A 20,825-nucleotide genomic window follows, 5' to 3' on the forward strand; every position below is an offset into this window, starting at 1 on the left:
CTCGTCACAAACAAGTCAAACAATGTTGCTAACAGAATATAGGTGTTGACAAGGTAGATTGTGATAGGTTGTGTGACTACATTATATGAAAATGACTTGCATAGTAGAAATAAAACTAAATAGTTCTATGGGTTCTTGTATCATTTTGAATGCTACCTCATTCTGAATGAGAATAGTATTCTGTGAATGTAGGCTCAAGGACCACTATGCTACTCCATTTTTTGTGCAACCTAGTTTTGTGAGCCAACTTTCATGAAAATGGCTAGCTGTAAAAGTTCTTGCATAGAAAGACAAATTATTTCACATGTGGAGATAAGACATGATTTTAGAAAGTGACATAATAAAATAGTTTGAAATTATTAAGCTTCATTTATCTAATTATAAAATTCTAATGTATTTTGACGTGTTAAATTATTAGTTTAATAATTAAATTTGGTCAAAATTAATTTACATATTTTTTCAACATAAAAATAAATTTTCATAATTATTAATCTTTCACCAATGTTCATAGAACTAAGTACTTAATCTCTCTAATTTACCTTTCAAAATATTATGCTCAATTTATCATTCCTCCCTATTTTTTATTTATTTATCCTAAAATAACTCTAAGAAATGATATTTTCCTCACAAATATTTAAATATATTATAAAAGTCAAACAAGACAAATATAATTCAAATATTTCAATACAAAAATTATGCAAATCTCTAATATCGCTTTAAAATATGGAATTATATAAAAATGACCACTCACTTTAATATTTTTTTGTTAAATAAAGACATTTTATTCATCAAAGATACAAGCAAATTTCTCGTAGAAATTTATTTTAAGGGGATATTGACATTTAAGAGTTGTTAAAATAATTTTTAAAAAATGAAATGAATCGCATGAGAAATTGCATAGTAAAATATATTTGAAATTTTTGAAATTTGAATTAATTCATATATTTATTTAAAATTAAGAAAAATAATTTTTGATCAATGGACACTAGTGAGGGAGGGATGGGGCAACAGAAATACACCATTATTCAATGGAAGTATAAAAGACTTCCACTATTTAACACTTGGCAAGGGTGCATATATGTTGCCCCATATCCACTGGCATGAGGGAGGCCTATAGTCACACTAAGTTGTCATATGTAGCCATTACATTTGAATTTGTAAAAAATGTAAAATAAATACTTAACTAATTACAAACAAAAAGTTCCAAATTGCTATCCATCATGTGAAATAACACTAATTTGTTTATATATCTAATAAGTCGGCTTATTAGTTATATTCATATTTTGAAAAACAGTAAAATATAAATAGCCTATAAGGCTTCAGTTGTAAGTCTCACATCTACTCTCTGCTCTATAACTGATTGATTTCAAAATTGGTGGTTGCAGGTCTATGTGAAACTAAGGCTTGGGAGCTGTGTTCTTTTGCTCTTCAATTTCCTCACAAACATACAGCGAACTGATAACATGCAGATGAGTTGTGTATTGTAATTCATTCTTGATCGTTTTGGTGGTTGTTTTGTGTTTTTTTGGGTTTTTTGGTGTGTGTGTGAATTGCAGGTTTCATTTCAACTATAAACAATGAAGGCGGCTTTTGGGTCACCCCAAACACCAAGCATGAGGAATCTCCCGAGAAGGGTTCCTAAGATCGCCCGTCCTCTGCGAAAGCAATTGCCAACTCCCATAAAAAATGTGTGTATTGCATTTCCCTTTTATTTCCTATAGAAATACATCACATTTTAGTGTTTCTTTTTATTGGTTTTGAGATCATCATTGATTTGTCATTGCAGGGGGACAGATTTATTGCTAACAGAAGTTCCATGGATTTTGATTGGGCTCGGTATCTGATAAACAAAGGAAATAAAATCTCCATGGAAGAATATGACGGGGAGCAAACAACAAGTCTGTCAATGGATTCTTCTAAGATGTCAAGAATTTTAAGCTTCAGTAGAAAGCCATCTGCACAGGAAGTGCCATCCATCTATTCTGAAGCTCTCTCTATTGATACCAGAAATAGCAGAACACAGAGGCGCCACATACCTCAGGTAAGGGTTTTTCCTCCTTTTTTCTGGAAGTTATGATTGGCTTCAGGGCTCCGCGGGAATTCCAACAATAATAGTAAACTTGACATTGGCATTGATTTTGTTGCCTTGTGATAATTTTAATTGAATCAAGTTTAGGATCATTTCAAAATGTCATAAATTCTAGTTCCAATTGGCTCTACGATTCCACGAGTCAGTCAAGAAATATAGGTTAAACTTAGATTTTCATGTATCTGTCAATCCGGAGTATCTCAATTTCAGATTGACATCGTCGATTATGAACAATCGAGTAGGATTGATCTTTTTAATGTGTTGGAAGATCAAATAGCTCATCAAACAGAATGAGGTTTGGTATAGTAGCAAGGAGATAGGAGCAGGGGAAGACTATGCAAATGATGAAGATTGACATATTAGTTTAGAGTTTGCAAGAATCCAGTTCCACCATATTCAGCTTTCAGATTAGGGTTTGTGGGTTTTCATCTTAATTGCAGTTAGTGACATTGTTATGCGGTTGTTTGCAGCATGCAGAGAGGATTTTGGATGCTCCAAATATTATTGATGATAGTAATTTGAATGTGCTGGATTGGAGTGAGAGCAATATTGTATCGATAGCACTTGGCAATGCAGTTTACTTGTGGGATGCAAACATGAGAACTTGTTCTGAGCTATTGACGGTAGATGATGATGATTGTCCAATCAGCAGTGTTAATTGGGCACCTGGTGGAAAACATATTGCCATAGGATTAACTACCTCTACTGTACAGATTTGGGACTCTGCATCTAATCGACAGGTAAAGAGGAGTCTTTTGATATCTTACTTTTGTCTATTTATCTTCATGTGCAGCCTTCATAAACATGGTAGTGTCATCGCATTGAACATTGCAGTTGAGATCCATGAAAGGTCATAATGGGCGTGTAGGATCACTTTCCTGGAACGACAGTATTCTTGCAACTGGTGGTGAGGACAGTTCAATAATAATTCATGATATCCGAATCCGTAATTCCAATGTTAGGAGATACAGAGGGCATGAGGGGGAAGTTTCTGGATTGAAATGGTCCTTATCTGGCCAGTACCTCGCGAGTGGAGGCGGTGACAACTTGATCCATATTTGGGACAAGACCATGTCGTCCTCTAATGTTAGAAATCAGTACCTTCACAGGATGGATGAACATTCTGATACAGTCGAAGCCTTGGCATGGTGCCCTTTCCAGCACAATGTTTTGGCATCTGGTGGAGGGCTTGCAGACCAATCTATAAAGATGTGGAATAGTGTTACTGGGGAATGCGTGAATACCATTGACACAGACTCTTCGGTGAATGCATTGTTGTGGAATAAGCATGAGCGTGAGCTGTTGAGTGCACATGGGTACAGCGAGAACCAGTTGACATTATGGAAATACCCATCAATGGCAAAGATTGCAGAGCTTACTGGCCATACTTCTAGGGTGTTGCATCTGGCACAGGTATGCTTGCTACTGATATATGCCTGTGAATACATTTGCATGACTTCCTTTTATGTATCAGTAAATCATTTATGTTAACCCTCAGTGTATTTTGTATCATAGAGCCCAGATGGGTATACTGTTGCATCAGCTGGAGCAGATGAGACACTAAGGTTTTGGCAAGTCTTTGGAACTCCTGATACCTCAAAGAGGACCAAAACTGAAGAGCCAGAAAGTATCCTAAGCACTTTTTATATGCATATCCGCTAGTGGTCAATTCATCTCATGGAATAAGAAAATTTACAGTTTAGGTGACACCTGATTCTTTTTTCCATGTGATTCTGTTGTATTCATTGAATAAGGATGCTTATTTGCACCAGTGACCACATTTTATCCTAACACTACCTGTTTTCTGTATAATCAGATTCCAATCCTGTGTAAACTTTTCCATAAGCAATCATAATTCCGGAGTGGATACAAAGAGTGCCTTGCAGCCTCCAGGTGATGTTAGGTTTTTTGTGTGTTTTATGTAGTTTCATTATATCATGTGCTTGTTCTTGTTAGTTGCAATTTCCGCTTATCGGCCAAGGATATCATTTGCATTTCTCTTTTTTTTGCGTGTTACATAGTGCTATCTGCATGTCTCTCTGAAAATTAGCTATTATAATTGGCTTGTATACAGGTATTAAGACATATGTTCCAAGCATAACTCTTGAACCTCCAAATAATAACATCATTCAGAGGTGCTTATCCTGATGATTTTTCACTCTTATCAAAATTAAAGACATTTTGACAGATTCATATTTTATTAATGATATTAATATTTAAGTTATGGATGCATCTTCAACAATCAAATGCCTGTTCAGTAATGAGTATGGGAATGGAAAATGCATTTATTCTCTTCTGCTCGGAGCAGCATCTGCAGAGGGAAAAAATGACTTATTTCTGGTAAAGAACTACTTTGCATCTACCATGAATTTTTAGAGGACAGAAGTGAATGGAATCGCAACTAAGGGAAGCAACTATATCTGTTAAGACTAGCACTTGCATTCTCCTCATCAAATTAACTAATTTGATAACTCTATTATTCTGATTTTATCTCACGTATTGTAATATTTTACTACTTCGTCTAATTTGTTTTCTTTTTGCAGCTTATAAACACCTATGAAGCACGCATGGAAGCACCTATGTGTTTTTGGTGTTTATAAACACCGCCTATGTTGAGGTAGTCCAAAAAATCTTCAAGCTTTTCTTATCTTAATTTAGCTTTGTGATCTTAATTTGGTTATATACCCCCTTTTCATATCATAATCATAAATTGTTTTATACTTGTAAAAAGCGTCTTTAACTCTATTCATAATCTCAAATATGCTTGGGATGTAATGATACCTGCATAGCTGAAGATTTGCACTTACACCAATCCTCCAATCCTGTAGGATATGCTTGTATCTGTTACTACTCTCGTTGATGGTTTGATTACTAGATTCTTTAGAAAAAGAGGGATAAAAATTTATTAAGACAAAAAGGAGAGTTCAATTCTGATGATTTTAGATTTGAGTATTGAAACAATTTAACACAGCTTTGAATAAACTTGTTATTAATTGAATTTATCTCTTAAAACCCTGGTCTTTTCTAAATGCAGTATATTTCCACTGCTCTACTCTTAAGAGCCCATTTCTTCACGGACAAGTAATAGCATAATTTGTAAATTATTTGTTTAGGCCTGCCAAATGCATTTTAATTAAGAGAAAATTGGTGAAAAATGTTTACAACTTAACTCTGCATTTCAATGTTTTCGTCTTATTGGACGTGTGATTGAATAGGATGCCGATTGCTACTACATTTGCTGATGTCAACAACTTGTTTTTCTAGGTCATTAAATATTAGAATAGTTGTCTCACCTACTGCAGGCAGTTTTCCAGTCTTAATTTGCTTCCAAAGCATGCTTGTGTAAATTAGCATTACATTTAGTCTTCAGATTTTCCCATTTTAAACAAATTAAGGTGCATAACTGGTGATAATCCACTGGAGTCCAAATCCTTCATCCAGGAATACTGATATCATCCTATAATACTTAATTGTGAATGAACTTTTACCAAGACCTCTAAAGAAATAATCTCAATAATGGAGTTTTTATTTTACAATCTCAAATTGAAATATAATCAGCAATCAACATTTTTACAATAGGATTATATTCTCTAAGGTCAGTATTATGCAATTGGGAAATACAACCTGCAATTATTAGTTCTTGTTTTAAAATTATAGGCAATAGTGATTGGAACATCTTTATTATGCATTTGAACTCTTAAATTTGGACATTGGCATATGACTCCTCCATTTTCGCCCATGCTCAATCAATCATGTTGGTCATTATCTGTGCTTTCCAAACCTCCAATATTTCAATATTTCTGTTACTGCTTCCTCCACTAACTAAAGCTTTTATATACTTCTTGAAAATTCCTTTCACTATTACATTTGTACGTCCACAGCCTAAATTTTTCTTTCTTTATCTGGCTTTTTTCGTGCCTGAAAATGTAACTAGACAAGTTGTTTTGGAGGTTATTCGATAAGCCTAATGGGGCAGTTAAATGTGCCAGACAATTACTAGGATCTTAAAAATAAAGTCGCAGACTGCTACAATGACCTAACAAGGTTCAGAATGACTACAACTCAATTCATTTTAATCCACAATAGAGATTCTTTTCCTAACAAAGAAATATAGATGTTTGCCCGAATAAAATGAATTGTTATGCAAACAAATAAATAGCCCAGATCTGAAATATACATAATTCTATAAAACTGTTTGTAAAAACAATGCAAAAGGCAAATAAAGTCAGATCTGAATTAAATTTCTGTATATCTGCAACAAAACCTCTTCAATCCCCTCTTAAAGGTCTAGATTTGATTACATAATAGATGAATTATAAAAAAATAATCAATGACAATATAATTTCTGAAGTATGCAAATTGGGGAGGGGCCGAATGGTCCTGTCCGACTAGAAATATTTACACAAAACAATTTAATTCAAGTAGAGGTATTATTTGTAGTGAAAGCTTGTTATAAAAACCTTCTTGATCTAGTGACAATGCTTAAATAGTAATATTTTATACTCTAATCGAATCTAGCTAAGATTGTTATTCTTGAGAAGATGACTTCACACACTGAAAGATCTATGATACCATGTTAGAGCATTAAATTTTTCTAAGACACCGGCAAGATCAAATGAAAGACAAAGATAAATTACAAAAGAGAATGAAATTTCTAAGAAGTGACAATGGAGCCAAGAGTGTTTTTAGACTTAATTCAATTCAATATTGTGGAAACTTGCTAAGGACTTTGCTAAAGCATTGATGAACTTGGGTCTCAAGAAGGTGTTCCAAAAACTAGACCAAGGATAAGAACTCCAAGTTTTGAGAAGACAAAATGATGTCTTACAGGAATTTGTGAAAGAAGTGGTGGGTCCCATTGACCCAGATCACCCTAAGATTGTTCTAACGTCTACCCTTGAAAAATGAGCTCTGACCTCATAACCAAGTGACTTATTTTTTTATGCATGCAAGAGATGGAACCACAGTTTTGAGGAGAGGGGAGTAGAGATTATAGAGGCTGATATGCATTTACTACATAGTATACATAGGAATGTTGAGAAGCTAGCTACAATAATTAACCAATATTTCGGGTTGATGGATGAAGTGTCTAGTTGGACCAATGATTTAGAGGCAATGTAGATGATAAAGGAGAAGTGGTACGTGACTTTACTAGATGTGTATATAGGGGAAAAGCTAGATATGATAGATGATTGGATCAAGAAGATACAAGTCGATGATAAGGTCATGTTAGCTATGCAAACTTATAATGTAATTTTGAGAGTTCATAAACTATCAAAACACCATCTATAATGGAAAAATCCACCCATGCTCCCATTCTTAAACCCTTCACTCATCACCATACTCAACTATAATCCATTGTTCGAAGCTTGAGCACATCTGAGGACACATCCAACCATCATTGTGGACACATCTAAGTACCAAGGTCACACTTGGGAGCTCACATTACTTGGTTTGCCTCATCCTTATGTGTCTCCTTCATCCTTTCATACATTGTTATTCTTTTTAGTTTGTGAATGTTAAAATTGTCTTAATGTTCTTTGCACACTAAATTTTATGTCATACAATTTGCACATCACTTTAGTAGGTTTTCTTAATCTTGGTAACCCTCTAACTCTTTTCATTTTACTAATGCTTACTAAGTTATCCAAATTCACATGGCATAGCCTCTAATGGCATAACCAAACATCTTCATATAGGTCTAGATAGAACAAGTTACCTTGTGTTTGCACTCTACTTCTAACTGGTTCACTAGTAGAAACATAGATCTTTGCCTTCTTGTTCTAGAAATCAACTTTGTAACCTAAACTTATCAACTGTGCTACACTCAATATGCATTGTGACATTTGATCTTTTCATTCACTTTAATTGATCTTTTATATCAAAAGAGAAACGTTTGTTATCAAAGGTATATGACACACCATCTTTAGAATTTAATGATATAATCTACTAAATTTATTTATCTATCATTAAAAGCACTCCTTTTCCTATTGCAGTGTTGATAGAATGCATTTTGAGGATTCAACAAGATGTGAGAAAGCTTTTTCTTCTAATCAGAGTTTAGGAATATTCTTTGTCTTCCCTCAATAGATTGAAGAGTGAAGTAAGTATAGCCCATATTTTCTTGTATCTTATTTATAAGCACTACAACTATTTCTTTGTCATATTAACATTTTGGACATCAAAATTTGCATAGTGAGAAATGGTTATCTTATGAAAATGTCTTGTATTCTTTTCTTGTTAGGTTTTGAATATGGATATATTCAAGTTGCAAAAAATATATGGTGATTGGTATGAGAAATTCATGCTACAACAATTGCCTCTCATAAAGGGTGATATGACTCAAAATGATCTTGTAATAGAAGAAGATGCGAAAAACATGCTCGTTAAGGAAAGATACATAATTGTCAATCAACTATTCACATCCATTGTTTGTGCACCTAGAATCAAAGGCACATTGTAACTATAATTTGCAAACACTTCACATGCTCATCTAATTAATTAAACAAAAGCAATTCACAAAACAACACAATTTACCTTTTATTGTCAATAAATTAAATGAATAACCCTATCGTATGACTTAAATGTAGGTGATATCTTTCCTTTTGTACCTTCTAAAACACTTCAAAATTGTGGTTCAGCATAGTTGTAAACCATTTTAAATAAATAAAATCTTGTTTATTTGAGTTGGTTTAATAATTAAATTTCAAATCACTATTTTAATGCATTTGCATTGAATTATGGATAAGGTAGCTTTAACATTAGAGAATGTGAAACTATCGATAAGATAACTCACACTTTTGTATATATTAGAATGTGAGACTATCATTTTATACTACCTATACTACATTGGAGAAAATGTAGAGAGTTATGCTCCTTTCTTTTCTTTTCTTAATGGTTTATGGAGGATGTTTATTGACTATAGGGTCTTGTAACACAATCTCTAGGAATAGGTCATTTCTTTTTTAGTTACCATTCATGTTTTAAAGGCATTGCATATATGTGTTTCATTGATTATCATTTTATACTACCTATTTTTTTCTATATCACCTTTAATACCATCAATCTTTTAGTTTCAGGCAATGCGAGAGGTGGTCATAGTTCAATATTACAGATCAATACTAGTCTTAGGTGATTTTTCTTCCTCTATCACATATACATACATGGTACTTTTGAGGAAGAAAGTTGAGGATTGTAATGTCCCCATATTTTTAGCATCTCAGTGGAGCTCTTAGTCTTTACATTCTCCGAAGGTTAAGTGGAGAAATAAGGAGAAATTGATTAAATTCATTTCGTATAAAGCCATTAAAGAAATTAAAATTAAAAGATGATTTTATATTTAATTAATTTAATTTTTTAGAAATACAATTAATTATTGTATTGCAAGGGAGAAGCTTCTAGAGAGTGCATTTTCTAGAAATACAACTAATTATTGTATTGGAAAGGGGGAATCTTGCAGAGAATACAATTAAATAATATTGTATTTCCTTTTATAAGGGTGAAGGAAAAGAATAAGTAAAGGTGAGAGCTTCATTGTTAATCATCTAATTATTGTGAATTGCATTTGACAAGAACTTGGGAAAAGAAACTAAGTTTTCTAATTTCAGTTAGCCATTGGAGAACGTCAACTCTTCAGTGTTGCAACCATTTGAGGTGGTGAAATATCCACTGAATTTGGTATTCAGTAGAGCTTCAATTTAGGAGTTTTATTTGTGCTTAAATTGGAGAATACATTTATTGTTGGCTACTACAGTATACAAGAACGATTTTGCGCTGCAATACTTATGCTTGATTCATCTCCATCCTTGGGCATCACTATTATTAGGTTTCTCTTGCAACTATTAGTAGTTAACATTGTAATTTTTTTAGGGCATATGATTTTGCTGTGATAATTCAGAATCATATTTTGGCATTACTATAGTCATTATTGTAAGTCATTTGTCTTGGCAAACTCATAGCAACATTGTGCATTAAAATGAATTCAATAAAGGAGATACATGTTGCATACCATTTGTTTGACCAAATGTCCATCTAATAGCATATATGATCAGCATAATAGTCGTACGTCAATTGTTTGTCAAAATGTTTGTCAATTGTAGGTATACATTGCATATCTAATTTTCATGTATATGCATTAAAAATATCAAGAGAACTGCACTTGCATATTAGTTCATTGTAAGAGGCATTGATATCATTTGCAAACATTCTAAATTTCTTAGCATTGAAAGGCAGCAATACAAGTGTTTGACAATATTCCTTGAGCTAAAATCAGTCAGTTTGGGCAAGGGATATTACATTGGTATTAGAGCTAAATCCTTCCATCCAGAGGGTTTAGCAATCACAAGCCACTTGGGGTTGGCTCTTACAGATTTTTCACTATCAGGTGAGCTTTTTTTGTTAGGGGACAAGATTTTATCATGCAAGTAGACACCATGGGTGACAGGCAAGAGCATAGCCCACCAAGGGACAATAGGAATGAGGATCATGAAACAAGGGAATTTTTTAGAGCAATGGTTAGAGGACAAGAGAAAATGGCTCAGGCTTTGTAGGTACTCACCACTATGGTTGAGTGCATGAACCCACAGGACATACATGATTTGGAATAAGAGGATAACATGAGTGCAGTGGGATCACCTAGAACTCATAGAACTATTTCCAGAATAGAAGACAAGCCCACACGTCCTACTTTTGTTAGAGAGGAACTAGTATAGGAACTAACAAAGGAAGTTGAGGATGAGACATTTGCAGATATCCTTATGGCTTCAAATGATGAATGGAAATTATTGGCACCATAGGTTTGAGAGAGGATGACCTTTGAATGCTTTTTAAATCAAAGGAGAGAACATTAAGAGTCACTCAGACAAGATAGGAGGCCTAGGGGTCAAAATAGTGAGTTGAAGAGTGTTATATGCAAGCTTACTATGCCTACATTTGATGGGAGTGGAAAGATGACAGCTCAAGCTTGTATTCATTAGCTTGACACATTCTTGGCATTGAGGCCAATGACAGTGATTGAATCTATCAAATATGCCACTTTGCATTTGGAGGGAGTAGCACATGATTGGTAGTACCATGATATGGTAACACTTCAGCATAACCAGGTGACAGAGTACTAGGACTTTGTGCATAGATTGGTTGAAAGATTTGACAAAAAAGATCTAGAGGTTTACTTTCAAGAATTAGCATAGCTGAAACAAATAAGTGACTTAGAGTATTTCATTGGTGAATTTTAGCGGTTTGCAATCATGGTGCCAAACATTTTAGAGTGTAGATTGATAGTTCTTTTCATTGAGGGCCTATCCAAACCACTAAGAGGTTGGATAAAGGTATTTGATCTCATTTCTTTACAAGAAGCTATGAAAAAGTAAAGAAGTATGGAACATGCAGTCCCAATAAACAAATTTTAGTCCAAAGGAGCCTCTTCTAGTAAGGATAACAAACTATTTTATAAAAAACCAGAGAGGACTAATTTTTAAAATGATTCTAAAGATAAAAACTCCAATACCATTTGACAGGGAAACATTAAATGATTTGAGGAAGAAAAAATTGTGTTTCTACTTAAGGGACCTTATGATACAAACCATGACTTTCCTCTTAGACCAAAGGGCAAAGCTAACAGAATTATGTGGGTAGGAATTAAAATCAGATAATTTAGACCAGTAGCCTAATATAGAGGAAATAGGTGGTGAAAAAAAGGAAGACAAGGCTGAAAACTTGTCTAAAATGGAGTGCATGGATGGGGAAGGAGATAAGCAACTTAGGGAAGCTCGTCTCACTAGTATTAAGTAGGAAGGATCATTTTGAATGAGAGGAGTACTTGTTGGACATCGAGTTATAACTTTGTTTGATATCAGTGCCACTCATAATTTCATTGATGCTAGTTCGGTGGAAAAAAATGGCATACAAATAGAGGAGTTTGGGGGAATTAGAGTGAGGGTAGCTAATGGCTATGTCCTCAATTGTGATCGTAAGATCACTAGACTCCCTTTGGAAGTTAATAATTATGCCTTTAAGGAAAATTTCTATGTTGTGCCTATGGGAGATATAGATATAGTCCTTGGGATGAGTTGGTTGCGTGATATTGGTGAGTTCACTCTTAATCTCAAGGAGATGGAGATGAGGTTTAAAGTGAATGAGAAGATAGATTCTTAGGGTAATTAGGGATAGTGATTTCAGAATGGTCTCTTTCTGAAGGATGGCTAGATTGATTTGACATGATTAGGTAGAATGGGCAGTAGAGTGTATGTTAATGCCATCATAGGAGGGACAAAAGAAGATTGAATATCCTCCTGATATTCAGGAGCTTAGAGTTAAACACTCTAAGGTGTTCAATGACATTCCACCAGGTAGACCACCAGATAGGGGTATTGAGCACATCATTAAGTTAGAGGAGGGGGCTAAGCCCATCATGATTACACCTTATAGGAAGTCAAAGAGGTTGAAGGATGAAATTGAAAAATCACAAATGAGATACTTGCTATGGGCCACATTAGACCAAGTAAGTCTCCTTTCACTTTTTTAGTGGTGTTGGTGAAGAAGAAGGATGGGACATTGAGGATGTGCATTGATTACAGGGTGCTTAATAGGAAGACAATTAAAAATAAGTATCCTATTCCCAGGTCGATGAGTTGATAGATGAGCTTCATGGATCTTGCTTCTTCTCAAAAATAGATTTGAGAATAGGTTATCACCATATCAAAGTTAGAGAGTAGGACATCGAGAAGACAACTTTTAGATGTCATTGTGGCCATTTTGAGTTTGTAGTTATGCCATTTGCACTAACTAATGCACCTACTACTTTTTAGGCAACAATGAATAGGGTTTTCCATCCTCAGTTGAGGAAATTTATACTTGTCTTCTTCAATGATATCTTTGTGTATAGTAGATCTTGGGAGGAGCACTTGGTTCACCTTGACACAGTGTTCGATATATTGGGCAGAGAGTCCTTGTATGTAAAAGAGTTGAAATGTGATTTGGTTATGACAAGAGTTGTTGTATTTGGGTCACATCATCAGTGCAAAAGGCGTATGCATGGATCCTAAAAAGATTCATGCCATTGTGGAGTGGCCTTCACCAGTGAACCTTACACAATTAAATGGCTTTCTAGGATTATGTTGTTTCTACAGAAGGTTTGTGGATGGATATTCCAGACATGCAACATCCTTAATAGATTTGATGAGAAAGGGAGCTTTCTTGTGGACTCCTAAGGCACATGAGTGTTTTGAAAAATTTAAGGAGTTGATGACTTCATGTCTAGTGTTAGTGTTACCAGATTTCAACAAACCTTTTGAGCTACATTGTGATGCTTCCGAAGAGGGCATTGGAGTAGTGCTTATGTAGGAGAAGCACCCTATTGCTTATGAGAGAAGGAAATTAAGAGGTCTAGAGTGGAGCTTCAGCATAATAGCCTAAAACACTTTTTGGGGCAGCAAGATCACAATGATAGGCAACATAAGGAGGTGAGCATGTTACAATCCTATGACTTTGATATTACATATTTTAATGGGACACATAATGTAGTTGTTGATGCTTTATCATGTAGGCCCCATTTGAGCTTATTACCATATATATTAGAGGATTGGAGACACTTGATCCTTGCAGAGTATGCAAAGGATGCATGGACAACTAGATTCATAAATGGAACTATTCAGGATAGAAAATACACCCTTGTGAATGAGCCCATCATTCACAAAGGGAAAATACTTTTGGTTCTAGGTTCAACAGTGAGGAGGATGGTTTTGAAATCTTTTCATGATTTACCTATGGTAGGACATCCTAGTTTCTACAAGACATATTGATAGATTATAGAGAACTTCACATGGAAAGGGCTCAAAGCAGAGGTACTTCAATATGTTAGGGAGTGCCCCACCCGCTAGTAAAATAAGTAGGAACACTCCTATCTAGCCGGTTTACTTCAGCCACTTCTGATTCCTAATAGAAAGTGGGAATGTTTATCTATGGACTTCATCACATGACTACCTAGAGCCCAAGGTAGGGATTGCATATATATGTGGTTGTGGATTGCCTTATGAAGTTTGCACACTTCTTTTTGATCACTACTATATACACTGTTACACAGGTGACAGAGTTGTTCTTCAAGGAGATATTTAGATTACATGGCTTACCTCAGAGCATTTTGAGTAATGTAGATAGCAAGTTTATGAGTCACTTTTAGTAGGAACTATTCAGGTTGTGTACGATAGAGCTCACTCCGAGTACTAGCTACCACCCTCAGATAGATGGTTAGATAGAGATGGTGAATAAATGGGTGGAAGGATATCTCTGAAATTATATAGCAAGACAATAGAAGGCATGTGTAAGGTGTATTTATCTCTGTGAGTATTACTACAATACCACTTATCACATGTCTCTTCAGATGTCACCCTTTATGGCCCTATAGGGGTATGAGGCACCAAATTTTATGGATATGCTTTTGTGTGACAGTAGAGTGCCCAGTGTAGGTCATTTTTTATGAGAGAGTTAGGACATTGTTAAGACTCTCAAGGATAATATAAACAAGGTACAAAATCAGAAAAAGTAGTATGCAAACTAGAAGAGGATTGAGCGAACTTTTGAGGTTGGAGATATGGTGTATCTTATGTTGTAGCCTTATCATCAATCCACTCTCAAGAAGAGCGGTGCCAAGAATCTTAAGCCATGATACTATGGTCCATTTACGATTATCAAGAAAGTGGGAGAGGTGGCTTATGAGTTAGATTTTCTAGTGGAGAGCAAGGTTCGCAGCATTTTTCATGTGTCACACCTCAAGAAGGTGCTAGGACATCATATTGTTCCTTCTATAGTGCTTCCACCCTTAGATGATGAGGGAAAATTGGTATTGGTGCTAGAGGATATCATTGATTTTAGGGAAAGGTACTTGAGGCGGTGTACTATAAGGGATTATTTGGTGAAATGGAAGGACCTACCAATAGAGGATGCGACATGGGAGAATGAGGAGATTTTGCAGCATCTGGACACGAAATTTCTTGAGGACAAGCAATTGCAAGGAGGGCAAATTGTAATATCCCCATATTTTTAGCATCTCAATGGAGTTCTTAACCTTTACATTCTTTGAAGGTTAAGTGGAGAACTAAGGAGAAATTGATTAAATTAATTTCTTATAAAGTCATTAAATAAATTAAAATTAAAAGGTGACTTTATATTTAATTAATTTAATTTTCTAGAAGCACAATTAATTATTGTATTGCAAGGGATAAGCTTCTAGAGAGTGCATTTTATAGAAATACAATTAAATTATATTTTATTTCCTTCTAGAAGGGTGAAGGAAAAGAATAAATAGAAGTGAGAGCTTCATTGTTAATCATCCAATTATTGTGAATTGCATTTGATAAGAACTTGGGAGAAGAAACTAAGGTTTCTAATTTCAATTAGCTAATGGAGAACGTCAACTCTTCAGTATTGCAACCATTTGAGGTGGTGAAATATCCACTGAATTTGATATTCAAAAGAGCTTCAATTCAGAAGTTCTATTTGTGCTTAAATTGGAGAATACTTTTATTATTAGCTGCTATAGTACACAAGAATGATGTCACACTACAATACTTATGCTTGATTCATCTCCATCCTTGGGCAACACTATTATCAGGTTCATCTTGTAGCTATTAGTAATTAACATTGTAATTTTTTTAGAGCATATGATTTTGCTGTGATAATTCAAAATCATATTTTGACATTACTATAGTCATTATTGTAAGCCATGTGTCTTGGAAAACTCATAGCAACATTGTACATGAGAATCAATTTAATAAAGAGATACATATTGCATACCATTTGTTAAACGAAATGTCCATCTAATAGCATATATGATCAGCATAATAGTTGTATCTCAATTGTTTGTCAAATGTCAGTTGGCTATAGGTATGCATTCCATATCTAGTTTTCATGTATATGCAGTGAAAATATCAAGAGAACTGCACTTGCATATTAGTTCATTGTAAGAGGCATTGTAATATCATTTGCAAGCATTCTAAATTTCTTAGCATTGAAAGGTGGCAATACAAATGTTTGACAATATTCCTTGAGCTAAAATTAGTCAGTTTGGGCAAGGGATATTACAAGCATGGTTGCAACCTCAATCCATAAGATGTTAGAATGAATGCTAATGGTATTCCTTTAGGGGATCATCCTAAGCATTGGTGAGCATGTCGCAGTCATGACATGTTGCATCCATGATTGTGTTTGTCATTGATGTCAACATAACAATAAGTCTATGAAGACTGGAAAAGTAGTAGATAGAGATCAAGGTTGTACGAGAAGAGGTTTGATCATCTAGTGATGTGTGGGTAAGGACATGTTCCATATTATTTCTTGATGATATGGTTTAATGCACGTAAAGTAAGTTGAAGATGTACAGAAGATATGCATGATTTACGGTGAGTAGTACTAAGACAAAGTTCTTAAGAAGTGGTTTCTAGTGATTGCATTATATCTTCTAATGTAGATATAATCTAGAGATGCATAGTTAGTCAATGGCATAAGATAGTCTGATGGTGACATCAACAAGTGCACAAGTCCTAGTGTCACATGTATGAGAATTTGTATCGACTATGAGTTGACAGTGCTATTGTTATTATGAAATAATTAATTAGCTAATAATAATTAAGTGGGAAAGCCTCAAGGCCAACTCAAGGAATTATTTTGAAGATATGGTAAAAAGGAAAGATGTTTTCCTTGTTTGTAAGTGTGTGTGATCAAGTATTGAATGAGAAGTAATCAAGGAAGTGTGAAAAGGAGTGGAGCATTTGGTGAATGTGAGTAAGCAATCCAAGGGATAATTAGATGTAAAGTTTTTTATCTGGTAACAAGATTAGAAGGAGCAAAGGTCTGGTTGATAGGACAAAGTAAGAGTAAGGAGTAGTATAGTACAATTCTATTATTCTACAAGGAATAATACAAAGATAATTTGGACAGTGGGTTCATTGGTCATGCCTCTGAAGCTATTTGGACAGTGGGTCCATTTGCCTTCTACAAATCCTAATAGAGATTCAAAGTCTCCTAACATGGACTGATATGTACTGAATGTTGTTATAGACTCTTAACAGCATCCATCCTCTAACAAGGACTATTTATATTAGTACATAATCTTGTGGGTATCATCCCCATTAGGATTTTCCCTCTGATCAAAGGTTTCCCTAGTTAACATATCTAGTGTTATTGTGTATGAGTATCTTGTTATGGTTTTTGATTATATTTTTCACATGGTTAAGTTTTATTAAGGTTGATAAATGTGACAATAGTTGTATAACTAATTCACCCCCCTAGTTATATTGGTGGACTATATATTCTAACATAAGCATGGATGACAGGTGAAGCTTACAAACATAATTTCAAGCACATGTTTGCATGTTTTTTAGAGATGTCTATAGGTTTTTTAAGTTATAGACTCTAGCGAACATTAGAATTTTGACTTCTATATATGAGGTAATGCCTTCAACAAGAAAGAAAATTAAAATAGCTAAAAGACCAAAAGACTTCTAATCAAAACAGATAAGAACTTTGCTATTTAAAACCCACCAAGGAGTTTCAACCATCAACAATTTTCTAATATTCAAAAAATTATTGGTGGTAACTTCTTGGTGGTTTTTTAATAAGGTGTTTATAATTTTTTTGATTAGAAGTCTTCTAGTCTATTAGTTATTTTGTTTCACTGACTTGTTGAATGCATTCCCTTTCTTATAAACATCAAACTTATGATATACACTCAATGGTCTATAACCCAAAAAACCTATTCACCTCTAACAAAAATGCACATGTGTGTTGGAAATTGTGGTTTTTCACCTCCACCCATTGTTCATGCAAATGGATTGTGGTTTTATTTCCCCATGACTTTCTTCCTCAAAAGTACCATTTAGAGGTCATTAGAATTCTAACGTTTTGTGGATAATTTCTAACAAAAAATATGGGGTGGATGCTATATATGCAATGGAAAGCACATTAGACTTTTTGTCAGTTTTTTTATGACATACTGTTAGCACAAGCCCAATCAAATGTATCTCATTGTTCTTCTATTTTGATGTGGCAAGCTTTGCGATGTTAGTTAACATTATACAAGTGATTAACAAATCAATTTTTACAATATTTGATGCTCATGTAATGACAATGAGTTTAGTCACGTGTCTACTAAAGTGTCATTGATTGGTGCGACAAACTGTCATCAGAAATTGGTACAAAATGTAGTAGTGTCAAGGCTTTCCATAGAATGAGCCATAACATTTCTTTCCGTGTAGATGTGTTGTAGATTATAGCTTTCTATATTGGTAAGGAGGTTCTAAATGTCTCCCATAATGTCTTTTATTGACCAACCTGGTTCTATACCACCTTTCACCATATCCACAAACACTTTAGAGTCTCCTTCGATGCTAATATGTTTTGATTCTAAGTTGAAAACCATATTTAATCACCAAAAGTGTATCATGGCTTCTATCACATTTTTTGATGCATCGCCCAAATTTCTTGCATAAGCCATCAGTTGTCAACTAGTTGAGTCCCTCATAATTACTGCTCCCATAGGACATTCATTTCTCATGACACCATCAAAGTTGGGTTCCAACTTTCAATGAGTGGGAGGATTTCATTTAGTGTTCTCATTACTAGGGACCTCAAGTTATCATATGTATGAAAGCACTCTAAGAGTTTTCAACTCATGGCTATCTTGTGTTCACTAATTAATAGAGTGGTTTGGGGGATTGTTCACTTACTATTTTTTTTTCTCCTTTAGTGGCTCAAATATTTAACTAGTCACAACTTCCTCCACATTATCAACTTCTCTAAAAATTTGATTGTTTTGCTCCTTCTAGATTCCCCAACAAACATAATAAGGGATCATTTTCCATAGCAATTTGATTAGAGGATGCATCAAGGGGTAATCCTAGCTTAAATAAATTACTATAAATCATTTTTAAAAACCAACTCCACCAAAAAATTATGAAGGATTAAGTGCCAAACTCTTACATCAAACAGACATTGAATAATATACAATTTATACTTTCCTCCTCTTCCTTGCAAAGATAGCATCTATTTGAGATTTGAAATCCTCTTTTCCTTAGATTATCAATTGTGAATATTCTTCCATGTAACTTAATCCACCAAAATAAATTCACTTTAAGAATAAGTTGGTTATTCCTTGAAACTTTCTTCCAATGGGGGGAGGGGATCTTGATCTCTTAAAAACAACATGAGGCAAGTAGTCTTGAGAGAGAAGTTCTCGCTATTAGTTTTGTCCCAAACAAACTTATCTTCCCATGAGAACTAGGATCTCCATCAAATCCTGAGCTAGAGGCCTTAGGTTAATGTAGATTATCTCCTTTAGAATGCTTCTCCATTTCCTTTTCCTTATAATATAATCACTAACCTTCTCCCCAAATTCAGCTTTAAGATTCCTCCAATAGGCCAAATTTACTTTGGGACAAAAAATTTCCTCCCAACCAAGTATTCTTCCAAAATACTATACTATTTCCTTTTCCAACCATCCAATGCAGACCTTATCTAAGAATTGTTTTTAATTTCTAAGAAAATTGTTCCATATTTTAGAACCTGAATGCTAGTCATTATCCTTGAGACAATACACAAAGGGGGAATTGCTAAGGTACTTAGCCTTCATTATTCCACACCATCTTGCTTGATTCTTATCTAACCTCTATCCAACCTTAGTAAGAAGATTTCAATTATAATATGTGAGCTTTATAACTCCCAGACCCCCCTTATCCCTAGGTTTGCACATCTTATCCTAGTTAACAAGGCTTAGTCTATTCCTTTCTTCATTCCTAGTCCATAAAATTTTCATTGAATCTTCTCTAGCTTGTTCATTATACCTCGAGATATTTTGAGGAGAGAGATAAAGTACACTAGCAATGCCTAAAGGGACACAGTTAATAATCACAACTTCTAAGCACTACTCTATAACTTACTTTTCCATCCTACTAATATTTTTTACATTCTTTCCAAATTTTTTTCCAAAATTGGTTAGAAACATCCTCCACCATCAAGGGGAGACCAAAGTTGATGCAAGGAAGGATGGGGAAAACTAGGGCCAAAGGCACACCCCACTCTCTGAACCACCTTGCAAGAGTTAACACAACAGAAGCAAACACAAAGAACAACAACCAAAGGAGGAAGAAGAGTAAAATAATTTTATTGATTCATCAAATATCTTCATACATGCCCAGCTATAAGGCCTTCTAGGTTATGACCAAATACAAATAGATTCACATTCAAAGATCCAACAACAAATTCACAGTTTGCAGTTTTGCTCTACAATCCTTTTTCCAATTTGCTATCTCTTCTGCCTAGTTTTAAGCCTAAACACTCTATTTATACTTAGCCAAAATGGATTATAGATCATTCTAGAACATGGAGAAGCCACAAGTCAGCTCTCAACAAATATTAAATGAAAATAAACCAAAATTAAATACACAAGTCGGCCTACATCAGCAATTAACTATCCTAAAATTGATGTCTAAGGACAATCACAATATCTCCTCACTTTGATTGATTTAGAACTCACACTTGGAACTGTCGGTAGATATCTAGGTCCTCTACAACCTCTTAATTTTACAAAGTCGAATTAATTAAGGAAAAGTGTGTGTCCATTCTGAAAGTCAAGCATAGGAAACTCTTGCGCAGAACTGCCAAAAATTGATGTTCTAGGAGAATTGCCATATCTCCCAAACTATAAGGAAATAGGACTTTCACTCTGGAGCATAGATATTAATCTAGG

General features: G+C 34.5%; 1 protein-coding gene across 4 annotated transcripts; it reads left to right on the forward strand.

Moving 5' to 3' along the window:
* Positions 1-1,328: 1,328 nt before the first annotated feature.
* On the forward strand, positions 1,329-8,517 carry LOC149570420 (cell division cycle 20.1, cofactor of APC complex-like). 4 transcript variants are annotated; one of them, XM_089823075.1, is made up of 11 exons: positions 1,329-1,688; positions 1,787-2,041; positions 2,560-2,829; positions 2,924-3,502; positions 3,605-3,792; positions 3,906-3,982; positions 4,164-4,224; positions 4,348-4,429; positions 4,633-4,706; positions 8,086-8,192; positions 8,334-8,517. In XM_089823075.1, the coding sequence occupies exons 1-5, from the start codon at positions 1,578-1,580 to the stop codon at positions 3,749-3,751; spliced, it is 1,362 nt and encodes a 453-aa protein (XP_089679201.1). In that variant the 5' UTR covers positions 1,329-1,577; the 3' UTR covers positions 3,752-3,792; positions 3,906-3,982; positions 4,164-4,224; positions 4,348-4,429; positions 4,633-4,706; positions 8,086-8,192; positions 8,334-8,517. The 4 variants fall into 4 exon arrangements, with proteins under 4 accessions (XP_089679201.1, XP_089679203.1, XP_089679202.1 ...); XM_089823077.1 differs by having other exon boundaries at positions 3,605-3,716; XM_089823076.1 differs by lacking the exon at positions 4,164-4,224.
* The last annotated feature ends 12,308 nt before the right edge of the window (positions 8,518-20,825 follow it).

Source organism: Cupressus sempervirens, chromosome 3 (assembly GCF_028749045.1).
Source record: "Cupressus sempervirens isolate cs-2001-9-10 chromosome 3, ASM2874904v1, whole genome shotgun sequence".
Classification (NCBI taxonomy): Eukaryota; Viridiplantae; Streptophyta; class Pinopsida; order Cupressales; family Cupressaceae; genus Cupressus; species Cupressus sempervirens.

Excerpts from the sequence above, each read along its gene's own strand:
- LOC149570420 (XM_089823075.1), top strand. The coding sequence starts at position 1,578 with ATGAAGGCGGCTTTTGGGTCACCCCAAACACCAAGCATGAGGAATCTC. Across the intron at positions 1,689-1,786 it reads TGCCAACTCCCATAAAAAAT|GGGGACAGATTTATTGCTAA; the intron begins GTGTGTATTGCA and ends TTGTCATTGCAG. Across the intron at positions 2,042-2,559 it reads AGAGGCGCCACATACCTCAG|CATGCAGAGAGGATTTTGGA; the intron begins GTAAGGGTTTTT and ends GGTTGTTTGCAG.